This window comes from Lontra canadensis, unplaced genomic scaffold, assembly GCF_010015895.1.
Source record: "Lontra canadensis isolate GAN:19392208 unplaced genomic scaffold, GSC_riverotter_1.0 scaffold88, whole genome shotgun sequence".
In the NCBI taxonomy this organism is placed as follows: Eukaryota; Metazoa; Chordata; class Mammalia; order Carnivora; family Mustelidae; genus Lontra; species Lontra canadensis.
In genome coordinates this window covers 6,219,862-6,238,714 of record NW_022631082.1, presented here as the reverse complement: position 1 = coordinate 6,238,714, position 18,853 = coordinate 6,219,862, and the positions used below count along the sequence as shown (strand labels likewise).

Here is an 18,853-nt window from a genome sequence, read left to right as displayed (position 1 = left end):
GACCAGGAAGCTGAGGTTGAAGACGACATACTTCCTCACTAGAGGGTGGCCAGGCCCAGGGTGAAGCCCTACCCAGCCACCGCGGGGCTGTGGGCGCCCCAGGTGTGAAGGAAGGCGGGGGGGGCGACTCGGCCTGCGTGGGGGCAGAGGGAGGAACTCTGGTGTCTAAGCCCCGTCGCTGGCCCCAGCTGTAACCCAGTCGGCGGGCCTGAGCCTCCCCCTGGGCTGCTGAACCCCATTCTACAGATGTGCCGCCTGAGCCCCAAAGGAGGCGTGGCGGCGCTCGGCGGCTCAGCCGGATTCGGAGGCGCGGCGGCCGAGGGCCGGAGGCCCAGACGCCTGCCCTCCCCGTGGGGGATCACCTGGGCCCGCCCGGGGCCCGTGGACCTGGCGGGAAGGCCACGGCCTCCTGCAAGCCGAGCTGCCCGCCACCGCGAGCGCCCCGCTCCCCTGCCGCCAGGCCCACTGCTACTCCCGCCGCAGACGGTAGGTGAGACGGCCCCGCGGGTGTGAACGCCGCTGGGGCCCCGGGGGCGGGAGGGGGGTTGCTCCGCCTGCCCGGGTGACCCACTTCCTGTTTGTCCGGGCTGCGGGGGCAGGAGGCACAAACAGCCAGCCTCTGCTGGCTGACCTGGGGCAGGTCACCTCACCTCCCTGAGCCAGTGACCTCCGTGTTGAAAAGAGGGCCCCCCCCAATTGGCCCATCGTGAGTGTGCAGGGGACAAGTCAGAGCGGAAGGAGGAAGGCAGGTTGGTGAGGGGCAGGTCAGACAGGGCACCGGTGCAGGGGGGTGGGGGGCACTGCCCAAGCACCCACCTGCCTACTCTTGGGGCAGCCGGCACTGGGAGGCCTGCAAGCAGGTGCTGAGTGTGTGAGGGTCAAAAATCAGTGGTCACGTGGTGTGTCACCAGCTGCCCCCGCCTGGGTTCCTCCTGTGGGGAATGGGGGATGGGGAGGAGGGGAAGATGTGGGCAGGACTTCCTGGAAAAGGGAGACCCTGGTGTTTGGGGGAGGGAGGTGACCCTGGGACTCAAACCCAGATGTTGTCAAACACACAACTCATGTGAGACACAACATAGACCCACAACACAAGTCAGTCCACAGTGCAGGGTCACAAATCGATGGCCCACGCAGTCCCACTTTAGATCCCAGGCAAAGGTCACCCACATGCCACACGGGCCTTGCCAGGCTCTCCGTGCACATCTACAGGGACAAAGGACTCCCGGGCACACGCAGACATGTGACCCAGGCAGGCACGCTTGGCTACACACAGGAAACAGCGCAGACACACCCAGACACAGGCAGACAAACACCTCCTGGGAGTGCATGGACACACAAGATGGGTCTGGCTGGGGCACAGAGATATACAGCCACAGACACGGCACACACAGATAACGGGGAGCCTCGGGCCTATTACACAAACAAGCTCATGTGGGCAAACACAGAGGCTTCACTCACCCGGGGGCCAGACCCCCACCTGAATCCCGTGTCCAGCACTGGGGAACTCCAAAACTCACATGACCAAAGGGGAGGGCTTCTGGAACAGTCTGCGGAGAAACTGCATCATCCTCACTAATGATCCATTTCCGCCCCAGGGAATAAAGGCTCAGTGACCCACCAGTTCTGACAGGAGCTCACCTGCCTCTGAGCCCCCGGCTGACTGCCTTGTGCCTCCCCCAGGGTGAGTGCTGGGTGTGGGATGAGGGTGACCAGAAGGGGCCAGCACAGCCACCCTTCCCGGCCCCTGGGCCCCGCCTACCCTCTGACCCTCCCAGTGGACTCCTGCCTGAAGTCCTGGGAACAAGGGCCACACCCAGGGCTTCCCCCTGGGCCGGCCCTACAGGGAGCTGTCTCCCTGTCTCTGAGCAGGGGTCCCAAAGGCCCACTGCCCATGCCTCAGCCCAGGACTCATCTCTCCTCCTCCCAGATGGACACACAGACCGTGCTGCTCATCCTGCAAGCCTGGCTGGTGCTCCCCCTGGCTGATGGAGCCAACCCCGTCCTGCGCTTTGTGGCCCTGGGTGACTGGGGAGGAGTCCCCAATGCCCCATTCCACACTGCCAGGGAAATGGCCAATGCCAAGGAGATTGCCAGGACCGTGCAGATTCTCGGTGCAGACTTCATCCTGTCCCTGGGGGACAATTTCTACTTCAGTGGGGTGCAGGATGCCAATGACAAGAGGTTTCAGGTGTGTGCCACTTAGAGTGGGGTGGGGGACACACGTGGAAAAGCCACTTGACCTGTGGACTCTGGAGAGGGCAGGGGGAAGCTGACATTTGTGGGTACCTAGAGCACTCCATGTCCCCAGCCCCCAATTTGGTGGGAGCATCTGGGTAGCTGCCTGACCCTGGGGTTTGGGGGGCGGGTGTCCCTTCTGTGGACTGCAGGAGACCTTCGAGGATGTGTTCTCTGCCTCTTCTCTCCGCAATGTGCCCTGGTACGTGCTGGCTGGCAACCACGACCACTTGGGGAACGTCTCGGCACAAATAGCCTTCTCCAGGATCTCTCAGCGTTGGTGAGCCTGCTCCACCCCCTCGGCCCTGCCTCGCCCCAGTGGACCGAGAGGCCCCCAGGCCTGCGCTGAACCTGGGGCTCCTCTGCTCAAGACACATACCCCCTGCCTCCGTCTCCCCCACAGGAATTTCCCCAGTCCTTACTACCGTCTGCGCTTCAAAGTCCCACGGTCGAACGTGTCCGTGGCCATCTTCATGCTGGACACAGTGACGCTGTGTGGCAACTCAGACGACTTCCTCAGCCAGCAGCCCGAGAGGCCCCGGGACCCGGCGCTGGCCCGCACACAGCTGGCCTGGCTCAAGAAGCAGCTGGCAGTGGCCAAGGAGGACTACGTGCTGGTGGCCGGCCACTACCCGGTGTGGTCCATCGCTGAGCACGGGCCCACCCGCTGTCTGGTCAAGCAGCTGATGCCTCTGCTGGCCACGTACAAGGTCACTGCCTACCTGTGTGGCCATGACCACAACCTGCAGGTGAGCGGTCTGCAGGGGAGGTGGGGAAGGGGAGCCCAGCCCAGCCAATGTGCTGCATGGGATCCTTCTGCTGCTTGGGGGGGTGGGGTGGGGTGGGGTCTCCCAAATGTCCCTCAATGTATGCTGTCTAACCAGGGAAACAGCCTGAAGTTACCTAAAAGTCAGCATACTAGCCACCAGTGGCCAATTGCTTACTCAGTTCTCGGGCTGTGAAGCAGGATAGATAAACGGCCACAGGGAAGGAAACCGAGACCCTGGGGGGGTTCTGGTCCTTGCCCAGGGTGACTCTATGGTCAGGGACACACCTGACCTTGGACTCCGGACAGGGGGGCCACAAACAACCTCTCGAAGGGGCTGGGGCCCCCCACTGACCCAGTGCCCTCCGCGCACAGTACCTTCAGGATGAGAATGGTGTGGGCTATGTGCTGAGCGGGGCCGGGAACTTCATGGACCCTTCGAAAAAGCATCAGCGCAAGGTCCCCAACGGCTACCTGCGCTTCCACTATGGGGCTGAGGACTCGCTGGGTGGCTTTGCCTACGTGGAGATCAGTCCCAAAGAGATGAGCGTCACTTACATTGAAGCCTCGGGCAAGTCCCTCTTCAAGACCAGACTGCCAAGGCGAGCCAGGCCCGAGCGCCCACGAGTCCACCACCCTAAGGCCTGAGCCAGAGGAACCTCCCTGCCAGGGGGTGGGTGGGCTCTGCTGGGACCCGTGCCCACGGGCAGGCTTTCTCACAGGCCTGCCGGGCTGCAGCGGAGCAGGGGTAGAACCACAGACGAGGAGCTGTGGTCCCTGGTGGCCCTTGTGACAAAGATGCCCACGTATGTGGAAAACACAGGGACACATGTACCAGCTGGAGCGCTGCACCCCCGTAGCCAGGCTTGTGCAAACCAAGCTCTGGGCGTGGGGGGCAGGGAGGGAAAGCCTTCTCCTGAATCGAGCATCTTTCTGTCACTGCCGAATATTCAATAAAAGAACAGTTGCATTGGCTGAATGTATGCCCTGAGCGTCTCTTTCCTCCCTTCGCTGGCATGTCCCATCACCTGGGTCCCAGAGGGTTGGGGACCCTCCCACTCGCTCGGCCTGAGGCATGGATGAGATTTTAAGGAAAGACCAAACAGAAAGCAGGGTTACCATGCCAAGCAAGCCTTCCTCCTGCATAAGACAACACGACAGACACAACAGAGCTGGACGCACGCTCCTGCTCACAACAGCATAACATGTCCATAACAGAACATTCCCTTTTGCTCATCTCCGTATGGAATTGGTAATGCCATCATGGGGATAAAAAAAAAAAAATCTAAGGTTTATAGAAAAATGAACTATCTGCTCCCCTCCCTGTTCTTCTGTCCCCTTCTCCTGGAAGGAAAAAAAACTCTTTGTAAATGCCTTGTTTCCTTCCAGGGTTTCTCTGTTCAAAGAAGAGCGTACGTGAACTTGTTTTCTCCCCTCTCCCATGGATCTGCGCCTTGCTTATTTGTTTTCAAACCAGTGGTATGGCCGTGTCATTGACACATTTAAACTCAGTTCCTTGAGTTCTAACACAGGCACATAGCCACAAACCCACCACCACCATCAAGATAGAAGCATTTCCCACAGCCCCAAAGGTTCACTTTGCACTTGGCTGTTGCTGCCTGTTACACCTGGAGATCTGCCCATCAGCTCTCAGGGGAGCTTCTGGCTCTTGCCCCAGCTACAGAGGCCCCGCCCGGTCCCACTGTCCATCTAACTAACCAGCTACCTACTGAGGATTGTCTGCATTGCTTCCAATAATTTTGCTGTCCTCAAACATTGCCGCGGGAAATGCCTCTATGCGTTCATTACCTACGTGTACAAATATGTTTGTAGGATAAATTGGATATGTTCCCACAGGTAGGACCACCCTTCTTTATAATGGCCATGGAGCTTGGCTCCTGGCTGGGGTCCGGTGAAATCTTTTCCAATTCTTCCCTCTTTCCAGCACAACTTCAGGGTGCCTGGGTGGCTCAGTCGGTTAAGGGTCTGCCTTCAGCTCACAGCATGGTCCTCAGGTCCTGGGATCGAGCCCCGCCTTTGGCTCAGGTCATGATCCCAGGGCCCTGGGATGGAGTTCCACATTGGGCTCCCCGCTCTGCAGGGAGTCTGTTTCTCCCTCTGCCCCTCCTCCCACTTGTTCTCTCAATCTCTCTCTCTCTCTCTCTCTCTCAAATAAATAAATAAAATCTTTAAATAAACAAAACCAAAACACACAGCTCCAGGGGATACCCTTGGAGCCGTGTGCCTTTGTATATCTGTGCAAGTAGGTACATAGCAAAACTTCCAGAAGCAGAACTATATCAGGGCCCGTTTCTTACAATAAAATGTTGAAAGCAGAATGGACATTGGACATCCTAAGTCCAAAACTGCAGAGAAGTCTAGTTCCCCCAGGGGGTTGCAGGGGTGGGGGTGGGGGGAGTTGAGTAACACCCACCCACACACTGCCTGAACCAGCCAGGGAGAGGCCGGACACAGACACTGCTCCCTTGGCCCGCCCTCAACTGTCACTTCAGCTGCCACAGGGCAGGGATCCACCTGTGGGGCTCCAACGGTCAGCCTCACCAAGTGAAATGAAATAACAACTTGGACAAAATGCAACTGAGTTACTTCCAGGGAGAGGAACAGGCTGAAAGGGGCACCTTCTATTTGCTACTTAAAAGAAGTCGATCTTGTTACATTTGTTAACAGACGCGCAGGTTCCTATGGACATGAAGCAAAGCCCTCTCACCAAAATGCTAGCCCTGGGTTCCTTCCAGCTAATGTTTACCTGCCTGCCAAGCTCTATGCAAAAAACAACAACAAAGGGGCACCTGGGTGGCTCAGTGGGTTAAAGCCTCTGCCTTCGGCTCAGGTCATGATCTCAGGGTCCTGGGATTGAGCCCCACATCGGGCTCTCTGCTCTGCGGGAAGCCTGCTTCCTCCTCCCTCTCCGCCTGCCTCTCTTCCTACTTGTGATCTCTGTCTGTCAAATAAATAAATAAAATCTTAAAAAAAAAACCACACAACAACAACAACAACACACCATCACTTCTAGTCCCGACCCATGAGGCCAGGGCCAGAGTCATCCTTGCTTCTCTGAGGATATTCCAGAAGCTTGACAGATTAAGTGATGTGCCCAAGGTCAAGCCCAGGAAGTGGCAGACCCTTAATCTTAACCACAACTGTCCAGGCGGTTCACAGCTACCCAGCCTCTTCCCACTGACTCAGAGGCTCCGGGCAGGCGGGGATCTGAATCAGAAGTCCGCCCAATGTCTCTGTTCACAGGGCCCAAAGCGTGGAATTAGCCCAATGTCCCTGTTCACAGGCCCAGCACGTGGAAAGGAGAAGTGACACATCCAAGCTGACACAGGGAATGAGGGGCAGGGAGCGGGATGGTCAGCCAGGCCCCCTTCTCGGCAACGACCGAGTACTGCTGCCAAGCACCAAGCCTTGTGTCAGGCAGCTGCAGACCCAAGAAAAGCCAAAAAGAATATGGCAGGGCAGACCCTCGCCCTCGGAAGGCTTCCATCCTGCTCCGGGGAGAATGCCAGGTAGCATGCAGCCACTGTTAGAAAGAAGCCACACGATGGCAGAGCTCCTCAAAGCCACTCACAGGCTCTCATCTCCTCTCACTCTCCCCAGGCAACCTCTAGTGATCCGACCACCATCACCATGGATATTATTATCTCCCCAACTCTGCTCCTCACACCAGGGCCAGGACAGGCAGTAGCGTTCTCTTGAGGACAGCAGCTGGTCGTGGAGGTCAGTGTACACCCTCAACAACCTCGCAGGCCAAGAATCAGAAATAAGAAGGTAAGAGACCTGCCTTAAACGAAATGCACTGTCATCAAAACAACGTGACATGAGATCAGAGAAAACATCCAGGGGAAATCCAGAAACAAATTCAAGAACGCAAGAGAACGTGACGCAGGTTGAAGGCGGTGCTGTAAATCCGCAGAAAGGTGTTATTTGCCTTGTCAATTTTCCCAGAAGACAGAGCCTAAGCCCTACTTCAGACAAGAGACAAAAACTAAAACCCAGAGGGATCACATATTTTAGTATAGAAGTAAAACACAGGGGCGCCTGGGTGGTTCAGTTGGGTAAACATCTGCCTTTGGCTCAGGTCCTGATGCCAGGGTCCTGGGATCGAGCCCCGCTCAGGCTCCTTCCTCAGCGGGGAGCCTGCTTCTCCCTCTCCCACTGCCCCTCTTGTGTTCTCTCTCTCTGTGTCAAATAAATAAATAAAATCAAAGAAAGAAAGAAAGAAGACACAATAGATGAAAAAGTACATCCACACAAAGATAATAATGAGACGGTTGCGAGTAGCTCTACTCATAACTTGCCCCAAACTGGAAAAACCCACACGGCCATCAACAGGGGCGAGGATAAACAAACTGTGGTCCATCCACACAATGGGATACAACTTAGTGATAGAATGAAGGAAACAACTGATAGACACAACACAGACAAGCTTCAAACTGAGTGAGCTGAGCTAGAGAAGCTAAAGTCGAAAGGCTGTACGTAATGTATGAATCTGTCCATAGGACTTTCTGAGAAATATAAGGGCTATAGGATCTAAAAACAGATCAGTTGGTGCCAGGGGCTGGGGGCAGGGGCAGGGGCAGGAAGTGACTACAAAGAAACATGAAGAAACTTTTGGGGGTTGCTGAAGCATCTGGGTGGCTCAGTCGGAGAAGCCTCTGCCTTCGGCTCAGGCCATGATCTCAGGGTTCAAGTCGTGATCTCAGGGTCCTGAGATCAAGCCCCATGTTGTCATTGGGCTCTCTGCTCAGCAGGGAGTCTGCTTCTCCCTCTTGCTCTCTCTCTCTCTCTCTCTCTCTGCTCCTCCTCCCTCCTCATGCTCTGTCTCTGTCTCTCAAATAAATAATTTTTTTTTTCTTTAATAGGAAGGGCCAGGCCATGCAGGACCCTGTGGGCCATGCTAGGAGTTTGGTCTTTTTTCTTTTTTAAGATTTTATTTATTTATTTGACAGAGAGATTGAGAGAGAGCACAACAAGGCAGAGCAGAAGGCAGAGGGAAACAAAGAAGCAGTCTCCCCACTGAGTAGGGATCTCAATATGAGGCTTGATCACAGGACTCTGAGATCATGACTTGAACCCTGAGATCATGGCCTGAGCCGAAGGCAGCTGCTAAACAAAATGAGCCACCCAGATGCCCCTAAATAAATAAAATCTTAAAAAAGAAAAAAGAAAAAAAGACACCTTTTGGGAGTGATGGATACATTCACTATCTTAATTGTGGTGATGGTTTCATGGGTGGACACATATGTCAAAACATGAAATTTCGTACTTTACCTGAGATTTATTTTCTGTCACTTATTATCTCAATAAAGCTGGGTAGGAAGGAAGGTAGGAGAAAGTGAGAAAGACAGAAATAGAAAATAGAAGGAGAAAGAAAAGAAACTAACAAACCCGGCAATCATGAGCAAATATGGGATTGTCCATATATACTATGGCTGAGTTGCAATACGAACTGTGTAGCTACTAAAAACAAAAGCTACTCGGATGTGTTTTGACTATTCAGGGTAATAGCAAATTTCAAGGAAACATAGAGTGGGATCCCATCCACAGCGTATACAAGTTTTATCCGCACTGAAAAAGGTCGCTAGTCAGTTCCAAGGCTAATACTGCCCCCTAGGGGTTACCTTGAAGATAGCTCAACTTAAAATACCTCTCAATAATTATTTTCCTGAACGCTCTAATGAAAACAGCTCTTATCAAGGTCACCAGTGACCAAACACTTGCAGAGTCAGAAGAGTCAATTCTCTTTCCTCATCTCAGTGAATGTCTCAACCACATGTGAGACAGCTGACCAACTCTCCCTGTTTTGAAATACCTTCTTCTGGAGGCTGCTGGAAAAGGACACCTACCTCTCCCCGCCCTACCTCATCAGTCTGCTCTGTCTCTTGCTGACACCTTTTCCTAACATCCAAGGATGGGGTGCCCCTAGTCTCCTTCTTAGCCCTCTTCTTTTGCCATACTTTGCCCCTCACCCTGAAACCAGACGACTTCCTCAGGCTCCAAGGCTTCAGATCACCTCCATAGGTGAGTGGCTCTCAAAATCACACCCAGATCCTTCCTCTGAGCCCCAGACTCCACTTCCAATAACCTGTCCCATACCTCTTTTTGCTTGTCTCAAAAGTCATGGCTAGAACACAACGCTTGATTTCTCCTCCAAATCATCTCCCTGAGAGGCAGAACCCAAGGCCTCCAGATAGTGGCTTTCATCTTTGATTCCTTTCTCTCCTTCACTCCAGAAATTTCATGTTTCTGTGTAACTCCGGCCCAGCCTTCTATTTCAGCCTGAGTGTCAGTCTCCCAGAGAAGCCTTCCCTAAGCTCTCAGGCTGGCTTGGCAGTCCCCACCACATCATATGCTTTGAGAGCCACACATTCTCCTCTGCGACAGTGCAGTACTACCCTGAAGAGTGCAGTAATTGATACTTTATGTCCAGCCTCTTCCCTAAGTTGTGGGATTCATAACCCCTTTTTTCCTTCTTCCTCCAACTCCAAAGCGGTCCCTAACATGGCCCACAACACTCCACGTGGTCTGGTCCATGTATGCCTATCCAGTCTTTTCTTACAACTTCAGCACCCAGCGTGGTCCGCGGACTAGCAGCATGGACGTCACTGGCGAGCTAGTCGGAAATGTAGACTTTTAGACCGCACACCTGACCTAAAGAATCAGACCTGAACTTTAAGAAGATCCGCAGGCTCTTATTAAAGTTTGAGAAGACAGTCCGACAAGCTCCCCCGTCACCGATTCAGCCGTAATGGTATCTGCAATTCCTTATCCCTGAGATGTTTGAATGTGTCCGAAGTTGGGGAGACCCAGGTGGGCTGCGAGGGGCTGGGGCTTGAACTGGGAGAAAAGACAAGTGAAGATGCTGCGGCCAAGGGCAAGTCAGCCTTTCCCTCGCTGGAAACTCAGCCACCGCCGTCCTGAAACCCGGTAGCCTACCCTCTTGAGAACTCAGCAGAAGAGATGCTGCGCAGTACCGCAGTACGAGGCGCACGCGCCCCCGCGCAGGCGCACTGCGACCCCGCCGCCCAGCCGGGTACGCGAGTACGCGTGTGCACCGGGGGAGGCGGGGCCTGCCCGCGGGGCGGTCCTCCTCGCGGGTGAGAAGAGGAGAAGGGTTTCCGCTTCCGGCGGGAGACGGAAGTCACTGTCTCCTGGTGAACGAGGCCGTCGCAACGAGGGGAGAAGAGTGTAGGTGACTGTTCGCATCGGCGGGCGTTGGGCTTGGCGTGACTGGGCGATCTTCTGCTTGGAGACGCTCAGGGGGTCCAGGAGGAGGCGTCGAGGACCCGGGGCTTGGGGGGGTGGCCTGCCGGGGGAGCTTGGCTCCCTCGGACCCCAGCCCGCTAAGCGCGGCTGCACGGTGGCCCGGCTCCCACGGGCGGCCGGCGGGAGGCGTCGCCGAAACCTCGGTGAGCTTGGACGGACCGCTCACCCGCCGCCTCGTGAGTAACGGCAGGGTTGGGGACCGATTCCTTTTCCGGGCCGCCTTGGCGCGCTTGGACTTAGGTCGCCACAGGGCAGGCTAAGGCCCCTGGAGCTTTGTGTACAGGCCAGACCCCTGTTCCGCTGTTGGGTTGGGGGTGCTGCAGATGCCGGGTAAAAGGAGATTCTGGGGTGCATCCGTACCTTCTGATTCCAGAGACTTATTCATGCAACAAGTAGTTATTGAGGGCTTAATGCATACCAGGCACTACCGGTGCTGGGGATTCAGCAGTGGGCAAATCGTGCCTCCCACGCTGTTCCATTGGGGGCAGATCTGAGATGAGGTTCGGAAATATCCACCACCACCCCCATCCCCCCCGCCAGGTGATTCTGTTACAGATGGTACCCGGGACCGGCTTTGGGAGAACAAAACACTGCCCCTAGCACTGGAGAGACATGGGTCAGTAGAAATGGCCACACCTTTGAGGTCTGGCTGCATTCCTCGGCTGCCCCATCTCGTACCCTTTCTCCCCATTGCTCTCTGAGCTTCAGCTGTACCGATCTTTCTCTTTCTGGGAAAAGAAGGGAAAAAAAAAAAAACTGCTTCTACCTCAGCCCTTGCAATTGCTGTTCCATCAGGTTGGACTGTTTCACGTGGTTGCTCTCTCTCATCATTCAGGCCTCGGCTTAAATGACTTTTACCCAGAGGGTCCTTCCCACCCAACTCTTACCTGAAGTAGCCCCATTCCGGAGGTATTCACGTAGCCCTGATTGATTAATCTCATAGCACTTACTGATAATTGAAATTATTTTTCTTACAACGTTGTTGAGGGTCTGTCGTCTTCTACTAGAATAGAGGTTCCACGAGAGCATGCACTTTGTCTGCCTCGAATGCAGCCTTGCTGTGGTTAGTGAAGGGCCTGGCATTGGTTCATTCATTCATTTATTCCGTAAACATTGGTTGTGTGCCAGCAGTTCCAGGCTCTGGGGATACAAAGAAAAGACGGAAATCCCTGCCGCCATATAATTTGCATTTGGAAGGAGGTGGGCGGGGAAAGAGATTCAGGGACACCAATGAGGAGGCTGTGTGAGCATGACCAGGACTCTGGACCCAGACCTTGGTCTTGGCGAGAAGTGGGCAGATTCTGGATTTCTTTTAGAGGTAGAGCGGTAAGATCAGGATGAGATAATGGGTGTGAGAGGGAGAGAAAGGAATCAAGAGCAAGTCCAAGTTTTTTGGATAGTTGGATTTACTATCTGCGGAGATGGGGAAGACCGGAAGAGCATCCCAAAACCAAGCTGCTGGGGTACCTGGGTGGCTTAGTGGGTTAAGCCTCTGCCTTCCGCTCAGGTCCTTGTCTCAGGGTCCTGGAATCGAGCCCCACATCCGGCTCTCTGCTCGGCAGGGAGCCTGCTCCCCCCCACCACCACCACCTGCCTCTCTGCCTACTTGTGATCTCTGTCAAATAAATTAAAACAAAACAAACAAACAAAACCCAAGCTGCTGAGTTATGTTTAAATGTGTCTTAGCATCAGGTGAAGGTGTAGCTGAGGCAGTTAAACGAGCCAGTCTGCAGTTGAGAGGAGACACTGAGGATGGTGAGATCAGGAGGCATCAGTACAGAGGAGGCATTTGAAGCCCCGAGGTGGGGCAAGATCTCCACGGAGGTGAATGCAAATGAAGTAGACCCCCAAAGATTGACCTTGGGGGCTCATGTACCATTAGAGACGATGGGTGTGGGGGGAGCAGCAGCAGCAGAAACCGAAAAGAGCCACAAGTGAGTTCTAAGAACCACAGGGGGAAGGGTGGGAGGAGGGACCAATGTGTTCAGTGCCCTGAGGAGGGGATGAGCAGAATGGTGGGGAGGTAGGGGGAGAATGGGAAGAAATGAATGCAGGCAGTGAGTGCAGACAGCTCTACTAGAAAAGCCCAGAGAGTGAAGAGGTGGTTGTCTTTTTGTTTAGAAAGAGCGCTCCAGCTTGTGAGCTCCGGCAGGGGCAGAGGGAGAGAGAGAGAATCTCAAGCAGACTGTGTGCTGAGCGGGGAGTCCTGTGCAGGACTCAGTCCCATGACCCTGAGTTCATAACCTGAGCTGAAATCAGGAGTTAGACCCTCAACCCACTGAACCAGTCAGGTGCCCCATGAGGTGGTTGTTTTTAAGGATGTATTTAATAACTGTGTTTGTTAATGAGCTAGAGGAGAGAGACAGTGTTGTTGGGATTCAGGGCAAAGGAGGGGAGGCAGAATGGGGGATTCCTGGGGCTTGTGGGTATTCTGTATGACTACTTCTGGTCACTCAGAGAATTGGGCACACCCCGGGTTAAGAATGAGGATGGGATGTAGAGAGATATTGCTAAATATGAGTGAAATTTATTTTTCTGTTTATTGTGGCAGGCTTCTGGCCTCTCTTGTCAGTGTGGAATAGTTAAAGCCATACAGGTTGGGGAGAGGGGGAGCAGCAAGCGGGGAGAGTGCTTTGGGAAGGCAATCCCAGGTTCAGTGATCATGGAGCCCTGAGCACAGTGTCTGGCATGGGGATGTGCTCAGTGGTCACCCCTGCTTCCAAGATGTCTGTCCCTAAATGTCCCTCTGGTACTTGACCCCATCATTTTCCCCCACATTTTGTTCTTCCTGTGTGTTAGACATCAGAGAACGATGCCACCTTCTCTCCCACTCACCCTCTCCATCCCCCACCGTCTTGGGAGTCATCCTGGACCCCTCCTTCTCTCGCCACACTCACTCCGCTAACGCGTCTCAGACTCTGAGCCACTGCCATCCCTCCTCGCTGAACAGTCCAGCCCTGGTTCCGACTTCATAGACCTCTGCCCGGTTCTCCTTGATGCCTTAGAAAGGCAGAGATTTCAGGGGCACCTGGGTGGCTCAGTGGGTTAGGCCTCTGCCTTCAGGTCAGGTCATGGTCTCAGGGTCCTGGGATCGAGCCCCGTGTCGGGCTCTCTGCTCAGCGGGGAACCTGCTTCCCCTCCCCACGGCCTGCCTCTCTGCCTACTTGTGATCTCTCTCTCTCTCTCTCCCTCTCTCTGTGTCAAATAAATAAAGAAAATCTTTTATTTTAAAAAAAGAGAGAGATTTCATCCTTCCTCCCCTCACTGCCCCCAGGTTCCATCCAAACCCCCCCACCTGCCCCTGCTCCCTCCTTACCCTGCTCCTCACTCCCGCCTGTGTGGTCCCCAAATGTTGGCCTCAGACACCTGTCCTCAGACTTGGTATGTGGCGTTTCTGTATACTTGATGCCTCTCCCATCTTCTCTGCCCACCAGTTCTTTATCTGTGGAGAGTGGCCCAGGAGGTTCATCCCGAGAATCTGTCAAATGCCTTGAGTGTCGTTCCTCCTGGTGCCACTTGCATGTCCCTTTGACGAGAGGAGCAGCTGCTCCTAAAATCATCGGCTTCTGAGTGCTTAGGCCCTGCCCAGCCCTGTGCAGCTGGTCGGTTGGAGTCCCTTGTGTCCTCCTCACCAGGAACAGTGGCGTCCTTTGTGGGCGCCAATGATGGACGGGCCAGGTCCTGTACTTCACTTATCATGTGTCATAGCAGCTCCACGAGACCCCTCTGAAATAGCAGCTTCATCTCTATTTTACTGACAGGAAACTGAGGCACAGAGAATTTAAGTCACCAGCCTGGGGTCACCCAGTAAGTGGAGGGCCATGATTAGAACTCGGGCTTCCTGGGCACCTGGGTGGCTCAGTGGGTTAAGCCTCTCCCTTCAGCTCAGGTCATGATCTCAGGGTCCTGGGATCGATTCCTGAATCGGGCTCTCTGCTCGGCAGGGAGCCTGCTTCCTCCTCTCTCTCTCTGCCTGCCTCTCTGCCTACTTGTGATCTCTCTGTCAAATAAATTAAAAAAAAAAAAATTAAAAAAAAAAAAAAGAAGAACTCGGGCTTCCTGATTGATACCAGAGCCTGCTGCCATGCCCCCTGCCTAGAGTGTGCCCAGACTGTCCACCTGCCTGGGGACTGGGCACCTCCTCCCTCAGGGGCAGGGCCTGAGGTGCCAGCCAGGCCGCCTTCCCAGCCTGCCTCCTAGAGCATCAAGCTGGAGGGCTCTGTGGATTCCCCGAGTTGCTGACTTCTGCTCCCACCACCCTCAGGTTTGCCGTCCTTCAGACATGGGGCGCAGAAAGTCAAAACGGAAGCCACCCCCCAAAAAGAAGATGACCGGCACCCTAGAGACCCAGTTCACCTGCCCCTTCTGCAACCACGAGAAGTCTTGTGATGTAAAAATGTGAGTGGGGGCCCCGACCTCCTCCCTCCTCCCAAAGTCGGGAGGCAGTTTCCCTGCTCCCACCATCCTCCTCTCTGCCCCAGGCCTTCCCAGGTGGGGGGATCATCACCGAGAGACACAGGCTCCTTTACTCACCAGTCCCTCCCCCTCCTCCTGTTCCAGGGATCGTGCCCGCAACACTGGAGTCATCTCTTGTACTGTGTGCCTAGAGGAATTCCAGACGCCCATCACATGTATCCTTGGGAAACCAGGCTTTTCCTGGAAGGTGGGGTAGGATGGGAAGGGTTGGGGGCAGTCAGGACTCCCCTGCCCCAGGTGGGCTGCCCCAGAGCACCTGGCCAGGAGCAGGGGGACCAGACTCGAATCTCTTCTCATCTGGCCCTGCTCTTTGCCTCGGTGCAGGGCTCTGGCTGCCTGGGGGAAGAGGAGCCACCTGCTGGTTTCCATAGGGTGCAGGGCGGGGACCTGGCTGACACCAGTGAGAGGTGTGTACAGGGAAGGGGCCCAGTGCCACCAGTCGTCCTTGACTTCAGCGGCCCAGACTTGTCAGAACCAGTGGACGTGTACAGCGATTGGATAGATGCCTGTGAGGCAGCCAATCAGTAGCGATGCAGAGGACCCGCTCCCCTGGCAGCGCCGCCTGCCGTGGACCTGCCCCTTTGGCTGCCAGTCCAGAGACATTCCAGGGTCCAGGGTGTGGGTCCAGGGCCTTCCCAGCCCTCTACGTATATGGAGTGAGTGTGGCTGTGAGTGTGTGCGGTTGTAAGTGTGGCCTTGACAGTGTGCTTGTGGGCAGGGACTGGAGGTGAGGTGGGGTTGTTGGGCCCCCTGGGGGTCTGAAGTGCTTCACTGGGCTCTGAAAGCCTTGAACTTGCTTGCTCCTGCCTGGAACTGGTGTCCTGACCTTCTGGGCAAGGGCAAGGCCAGCAGAGGCTGCCTCAGGACCCTCCAGCCTCCTCAGCCACCTCACCAGCACCTTGCCCGTTTGAACTGGACTGCCCTCCCTCCTTCCCTGCCTTCCAAGGCCTGTGGCCTGAGATTGAGAGCCACGATCCCGTAGCCCCCTTGGCCAGGCCCTGGCAGAACAGCCCCTTTTCATGTTCAGTTGCTTTTGTAGCCGAGGAGGGACTGGGTCGGGGCTAGCTGTCAGCCACAAGCCCTTAAATAAAGCAGCCGATGCAAACTCCTGCCTCCCTGTGATTTCCTGGGTTCTGGGTCAGGCCCAGGGGCTCAGTGAGGGAGAGGAGGAGACAGAGGCGTTCAGAGGTGGCCCGGCGGGCCTTTGGAGATGGGGTTTGGTTAGTCCAAATTGTCCATCTTGTCCACGTGACGGGCATTCGGGGTGAAACCAGGGCAGTGCTGGGCCCAAGGAACCCACGGACGTCTGGCCAGGCATTTACACGCACAACAAAATGGGACCAATGGAGCCTGGGGTGGGATGGGAGGTTGGTCGGAATGACCATGGAAGGCTTCCTGGGGTCGGGGGGTGACCTGATGGAAGTAACACTTCAGGCCCACCCTGTCCCCCCATGAAGCAGGTGCTCCAGGCTCACAGGTGACAAATTGGGCCAGAAATGGCAAGTTACTGGGTTGAAGTCCCCCAGCCAGAAAGCTGCAGAGCTGGGCGTTGAGCCCGGGAGGCCTGGCTTCATGGCCCAGAGTCCATCTTCCTGTGAGTCCAGGGTCCAGGCTGAGGGAGCAGCTCGTAGCTTCCTTGGGGAGGAATTGAGAGCATGGTAGAAGAGGGTAGGGTCCACAAAAGGGACCTTTTTCCAGGGGCGATGAGGGGTCACTGAAGGCCGGACATGGGGCCAGCTGCGCGTGCGAGGTACAATAAATAGTGGCCTTTGTCCCTGGTTCCTGGCACAGAGTTCCTCAAACCCTTGCAGTTTCCTGAATGATGGTGTCACTCAACGGCGCCCCTTTTGATCACACCTGAGTTGGTGCTGGTCACCAAAAAGACGGCGTGCTCACCAAGTGGGGCCCTCAGTAACTCCCACAAGCTCTGAGGGGGTAGAGGGGCGCTGCAGGTTAAGCTGTATAAGGACTTGAGTGAGATCCGCTGAGCTCTGGGCTGGCGAGCCGTGGAGCTGCCGGGAGAGGGGCACCTGCAGAGGGCGTGGGAGCTCCACGCTGGGCGCCTCTGCCCTCTGGCTGTTCCTGATTTACATTCTTTTCTAATAAACCGCTAATCTATTAAGATACAATGTTTCCCTGAGTTCTGTGAGCCACTCTAGTAACCGAGTCAAACCTGGGCAGGTGGTCGTGGGAAGCCCTGATCTATTACTGATGGATCAGAAGCCCAGGTGACAACCTGGACTTGGCAATGGGCCCAAAAGCGGAGGGACAGTCTCATGAGATGGGGCCCTCATCCTGTGGGAGCGGATGTGTCCTCTAGGTCATGATGGAAATGAGTGAATCGCTTGGTGATTCTGGAAAAAAATGCCTCCGAACCCGGCTTATGGTGAACGGCCACGTGTCGCACGGTGGCCTCGGGCAGTCTCGCAGTTATGGAGATCCTGGTGCTCTGGCTGACTGGGGCCGATCGGCACCTGCTCCCAGCCTCCAACCTGGGCACCAGGTGACCGGTGCTTTGTGTTCCTCCTTGGTATAGCAGGAAGGATGATGGAACCTTCTGGACCATGCTGAGGCTGGAGGACCCCAACATAGTGCCTAGGTTTGAATGACTCTGGGACCCACCCAGGGCAGTAAGGGGTGTGAACAGCCGACGGAGGGAGATGCTGAGCTGGCTGAAAGCCTGGGCCACTAGGCCAGCCACTGGGTCTGGCATGTACCCCCCCCACCCCCCATAGGCCCACCCTGCCCCTGACAGGCCCTTCCCTGGTGTTCCCACCTCCCCCTCCAAAGTCCCAGGTAAGGTCCTCTGACCCAGGTAGGAGCCAGTGGGGGTGGGCAGAGCCGTGGACAGGAGCCTGGGTCAGGGGGTGCCCTCAGGAGTCCAGCAGAAAGGGGGCTCACTCCTCTGGCTTCCAGGGCCCGCCCACCCCAATCACACAGGCCAAGTGCTAATATGGTGCTGTTTTCCCAAGGAAGCAGGCCCTGGGCCAGGCATGGATCCTCCTCGGCATAGCTTCCCCATGCTGGTCCTGGGGGAGCAGGACTTGCCCTGGACAGGCCAAGAGCGCCTGGAATCCCTTTTACGAGGCCCCAGGGGTTGCATGCGTCTGTGCGTGCCGGTCTTCTGGTGTCTGTCTCTGCAAGTCCCCGTGTTCCAGCATCATCCCTGCTATGGGGAAGGAAGGGGAGAGCACTGTTCTCTAACCCCCTCCCTGCCATGGCTGCATTCTCTCCTTGGAATTCTGCAGGTGGTGGCTTCCAGGCAGGACGACCAGGGCCCACATCCCTGGGAAGACAGGGTCCCCTCTGAAATGTGGGGAGGTTGGGGCTGTCCACACATTCCTAGGGCCTTGGGCTGGCAGGCCAGGCTCAGGAATCAGCCCTAAGAAGAGGTGAGCCGAGTGCACAGGGCAGCTGTGCCAGGCAATGCTACTCACCGGCTCCGTGCCAGTGTTCAAAGGGCCATTGCTCTGGGCCCCCAAAGTGCCCACGTCCTCCACTGCCTCGTCCCCTCCCACCTGTCCACCTGCCCTCCCAGGCCGAAAGGGGCCCTGCTGCCCACGAGAGCCTCCAGGACCCGGCTTGTCCATTTTCATCAGTCAGTGCCAAATGTCATCCCCCGTCTGTTTCATGTCAACCTCTCCCTGTCCCCAGGAGGCTGTCTGTCCTCTTCCTGTTGGGAAAACAGGCCTAGGGAGGGCAAGTGAGTTGCCGCAGGTCACCCAGCTAGTGGGAAGTGGAACTGTGATTCACACCCCATTGTGCCTGTCCCAGTGCTCGGGCACTTTTTCACCCCAACCCCAGGCTTCCCAGAGAGGCATGCCAGAGCTGAGCGTGTGTGTGGGTACCGTGTGTGTTGGCGGGGAGGCTGTGTGTTGATGTGTCTTGAGTGGAAGTGGGTCCTGCATGAGTCTGTCTGTGAAAGGGGAATGTGTGTGTGCGCCCAAGGCTGCAGAGTGTATGCACACTGTACACACAAGTGCGTGCGTGTGGATTTTTTGTGTGAGTGCGTGCCTGTCCTGGGTTCAGCCGAGGGCTGTGGGCTCCGTGTGTGTGTGTCTCATGGTGTGTGTGGTATGTGTGCCC

At 55.8% G+C, this 18,853-nt stretch overlaps 2 protein-coding genes across 4 annotated transcripts; both read left to right on the top strand.

Moving 5' to 3' along the window:
• Positions 1-1,595: 1,595 nt before the first annotated feature.
• On the top strand, positions 1,596-3,980 carry ACP5 (acid phosphatase 5, tartrate resistant). Its single transcript, XM_032884099.1, has 5 exons — positions 1,596-1,681; positions 1,928-2,188; positions 2,388-2,515; positions 2,639-2,984; positions 3,377-3,980. The coding sequence occupies exons 2-5, from the start codon at positions 1,928-1,930 to the stop codon at positions 3,647-3,649; spliced, it is 1,008 nt and encodes a 335-aa protein (XP_032739990.1). The 5' UTR covers positions 1,596-1,681; the 3' UTR covers positions 3,650-3,980.
• Positions 3,981-10,098: 6,118 nt separating this feature from the next.
• ELOF1 (elongation factor 1 homolog) lies at positions 10,099-15,872 on the top strand. 3 transcript variants are annotated; one of them, XM_032884096.1, is made up of 4 exons: positions 10,099-10,213; positions 14,556-14,689; positions 14,852-14,922; positions 15,231-15,872. In XM_032884096.1, exons 2-4 carry the CDS (start codon positions 14,574-14,576, stop codon positions 15,293-15,295), a joined length of 252 nt encoding a protein of 83 aa, XP_032739987.1. In that variant the 5' UTR covers positions 10,099-10,213; positions 14,556-14,573; the 3' UTR covers positions 15,296-15,872. The 3 variants fall into 3 exon arrangements, with proteins under 3 accessions (XP_032739987.1, XP_032739988.1, XP_032739989.1); XM_032884097.1 differs by having other exon boundaries at positions 10,136-10,217; XM_032884098.1 differs by lacking the exon at positions 10,099-10,213 and adding an exon at positions 10,250-10,467.
• Positions 15,873-18,853: the final 2,981 nt, after the last annotated feature.

Bases quoted from the DNA above. Each gene is read 5' to 3' on its own strand.
- ACP5 (XM_032884099.1), top strand. From the start codon at position 1,928: ATGGACACACAGACCGTGCTGCTCATCCTGCAAGCCTGGCTGGTGCTC. The intron at 2,189-2,387 runs GTGTGTGCCACT...TGTGGACTGCAG, and splicing joins CCAATGACAAGAGGTTTCAG to GAGACCTTCGAGGATGTGTT. The intron at 2,516-2,638 runs GTGAGCCTGCTC...TCTCCCCCACAG, and splicing joins TCCAGGATCTCTCAGCGTTG to GAATTTCCCCAGTCCTTACT.
- ELOF1 (XM_032884096.1), top strand. From the start codon at position 14,574: ATGGGGCGCAGAAAGTCAAAACGGAAGCCACCCCCCAAAAAGAAGATG. The intron at 14,690-14,851 runs GTGAGTGGGGGC...CTCCTGTTCCAG, and splicing joins AAGTCTTGTGATGTAAAAAT to GGATCGTGCCCGCAACACTG. The intron at 14,923-15,230 runs GTATCCTTGGGA...TCAGCGGCCCAG, and splicing joins ATTCCAGACGCCCATCACAT to ACTTGTCAGAACCAGTGGAC.